The following is a 2,788-nucleotide window of genomic DNA, read 5'->3' as shown; positions in this document are numbered from 1 at the left end:
ATGTGATAATAACCCATTGTACCTAAATAATTTGTCCACTTAGTTATTTAGAATCCTGCACCTAATGTCCTTTCAAAGAAGTTACTCTGTCACGTGCTTTTAAGATGTATGGGTATTTATGTTCTAAGGTACAGTATAATATGCGAAATTAAATAACTTTAATTTACAAATATCTCCTGAATTCACGAACTGCTTTAGTTTATATGCATAAATGGTAGGGTGCGAATCATTCTTTTGGTTTTTCACAGCTCGGAGTTATGTTCAAGCAAGCACTGCAGTATTAACATGAATTAAGATCTTGAAAGCAACATAACATTGCTGTGCATGTTTTTAATTACAGTCCTCTAAAAGGTCAATAATCAGCCCGTGTTAGACAGTGCTAAACCATTCTCCCTCTCATTCTAGCTCACTCGTCTTTGTCTGTCAGTAGCCCTTCTGTTTGTCTTTTCTGCACCGTTTGTTTGTTAGATTCCACTCTCTCCTGGGGGTCGTTACAACTTACTACAAACAGCTATTCATCAACATGTTTGCCCCTTAAGTAGCAAGCAAATTATACTGTAAAATAGCCGTATTCGTATATAACTTTGCCTTAACGTTTAGATCATAGGTATTTATTGCAGAAAATATACAAAGATATTTACAAAACAATCACAAAAACATGAATGCATTTAGACACCGGATCTTTATGCATTGAGACATGGCACATTAATAAATAAATAAATGTTTCTCAAGAGAGGAAAGACTAACCAACTGGATTTTGCATAACAGTTTGGTCCATTTTCTATAAACTCATTGTCACACTAGACCTGTTCACCGTAGAAGTTTTGGAAAAACAAAATAAAATAATTCAACTTTCCTGCGTCCTCAATAGCAGATATAGACATGATTGTTGAAGGCATGCATAGTAAAGGAAGGAATGAGTTCCAACAACATTCATCGTCAGGATAAAATTATGCGTATGGCAAAATACACCTCAGATGTACAAATGATTGTATAGCCGCACGATTGGATGGGTTCACGTCCATGGCTCGTTTTCTGTAAGTGCCTCCCACGCCCTTTCCATTAGTTTTTTTTTTTACTTTTCTCTCATTATCCATCAGTGGCAAGGATCAACGTGTATAAGTATCCAGACGTCAAACTCTGTTGTCTGTCCAGCCGTTGGCCCTTTGTGGCAAATCTTTTTCACCTAGGAAAACAGCAACAGATTACACTGAGATTAGCGAGGCAAAGGACGACTGTTTTTTGGCACCTCTATTTGTCAGTAGGTGGGATGGGGGCGGGGGAGAACCTCCATTTAGATAAAGTGTTGCATCCTGCAGTTGTGAATCTTGTATTTTTAACCTTTCTCGCTCTTTGGCGTGCTGAAATTGACTCTTTCGCTCAATAATGGTGTTTTGGACATTGGGTTGGAAACTGACCTACAGAAAGGGCAGAAAGTGAAAGTTGTTGAATTCACTATAGATATAGATGGTGGGTCAATTTTTGGATTAGAAGGGGAGAAGTGAAAAGAATACTTAATAGTTAAGAAGTGGAGATACGTGTGGCAAGTACAGGAGGAAAACGAGGAAAGAAGGAACCGATCCTAGAAAACAAGAGGTGGAAGTGGAAACTGAATTAATAATTAAAAAAACAGCAAGAATGGGAAACATTTATCGTCGTTACCAAAATAAATCTACAATCAAACATTTTGAAAATGGTGCTTTTGGATTTAAATGTTCCGTTGAATTTTCATTTGAATGAAAATAAAACCAACCTGAATATACACGGGCCATAAAGCAATAGTTTACCTTCACTGGTGTTCTAAATAAGTATCACATTATTTATAAACCACGTTTAATAAACTATGCCGAGTTGATGTGTACCTTTGTCCTAAGGGTAGCTGCTAGTGTGATGCGGACATGGACCAAGCTCCCTCCATCCTCCACACTGAGAAAGCGTAACTGAGTCTCTCGTGCGCCACATAACTGCAGCTCGACATTTTGTTGTCCAGCTCGTCGCTTTGTAAGACCTGGTAAAGGAAATCGATGTACCTCGCTGCGAGTTTCAGGGTCTGGATTTTACTCAGTTTGTCCGATGGTAGGGTCGGGATGATTTTGCGCAGGGCAGAGAAGGCTTCGTTGAGGGATTGTGTCCTCTGACGCTCCCTTACATTGGCCATGACCCTCTGAGTTTGCAGTTCTTCGAAGGACTGGGGGCTACCGTCCGTCTTCTTGCCCCTTTTCCCTGACGCAGGACTGTCTGTTTCCTCTCCAGATTTCCTGCTCGGTCGCCTCTTTCTGACACTTTTTTTCTGCTGCCTGTCCCCTTCGTCCTCACTGTTGCTCAGGCTCTCTGCTGGAGAGACTGAGGAGTTTTCTTCGTCCTGCATGATTGCTTCTAACATCGGTTTAAACAAATGGAAGGATCTAATATTGGGATATCCAGCTGACGGCCGCAACGCGGGGAGAGGAGTCTGCTTAATATAGTGAATTATCAAAGGGAGCTGAACTTATCCAAACGATGACCTCTGAGAAACTGATCTGAGTTACAGGAAAGTTTTCAGAGGGGTAATATAGCTCTGGGTGCCTGGATCTTTTGGGAGATCGACCTGATTGGCTAATATGAATTTTCATCACTAAATGAGGTGGAGCTTTGTTGCAAAGGCCATCAGTTAACAGATCTACTGCAGAAAATATTTTAAACACAGGCTTCTAAAGCGGCTGCTGGCGTCATCTTTCCACAGAGAATATTCTTTAAAAGGAAAATACTTAACATTTGCATATCAATTCAACGAATGATTATTTATTAG

At 40.1% G+C, this 2,788-nt stretch overlaps 1 protein-coding gene across 1 annotated transcript; it reads right to left on the bottom strand.

Annotated features, from left to right (window-relative positions):
* Window positions 1-681: 681 nt before the first annotated feature.
* LOC139263897 (twist-related protein-like) lies at window positions 682-2,504 on the bottom strand. Its single transcript, XM_070879966.1, has 2 exons — window positions 1,863-2,504; window positions 682-1,186 (listed from the first exon to the last, which is right to left on the bottom strand). The coding sequence occupies exon 1, from the start codon at window positions 2,381-2,383 to the stop codon at window positions 1,883-1,885; it is 501 nt and encodes a 166-aa protein (XP_070736067.1). The 5' UTR covers window positions 2,384-2,504; the 3' UTR covers window positions 682-1,186; window positions 1,863-1,882.
* Window positions 2,505-2,788: the final 284 nt, after the last annotated feature.

Source organism: Pristiophorus japonicus, chromosome 5, assembly GCF_044704955.1.
Source record: "Pristiophorus japonicus isolate sPriJap1 chromosome 5, sPriJap1.hap1, whole genome shotgun sequence".
Lineage (NCBI taxonomy): Eukaryota > Metazoa > Chordata > Chondrichthyes > Pristiophoridae > Pristiophorus > Pristiophorus japonicus.
The sequence above is the reverse complement of the archived record's forward strand: the minus strand, read 5'-3'. Positions and strand labels throughout refer to the sequence as shown.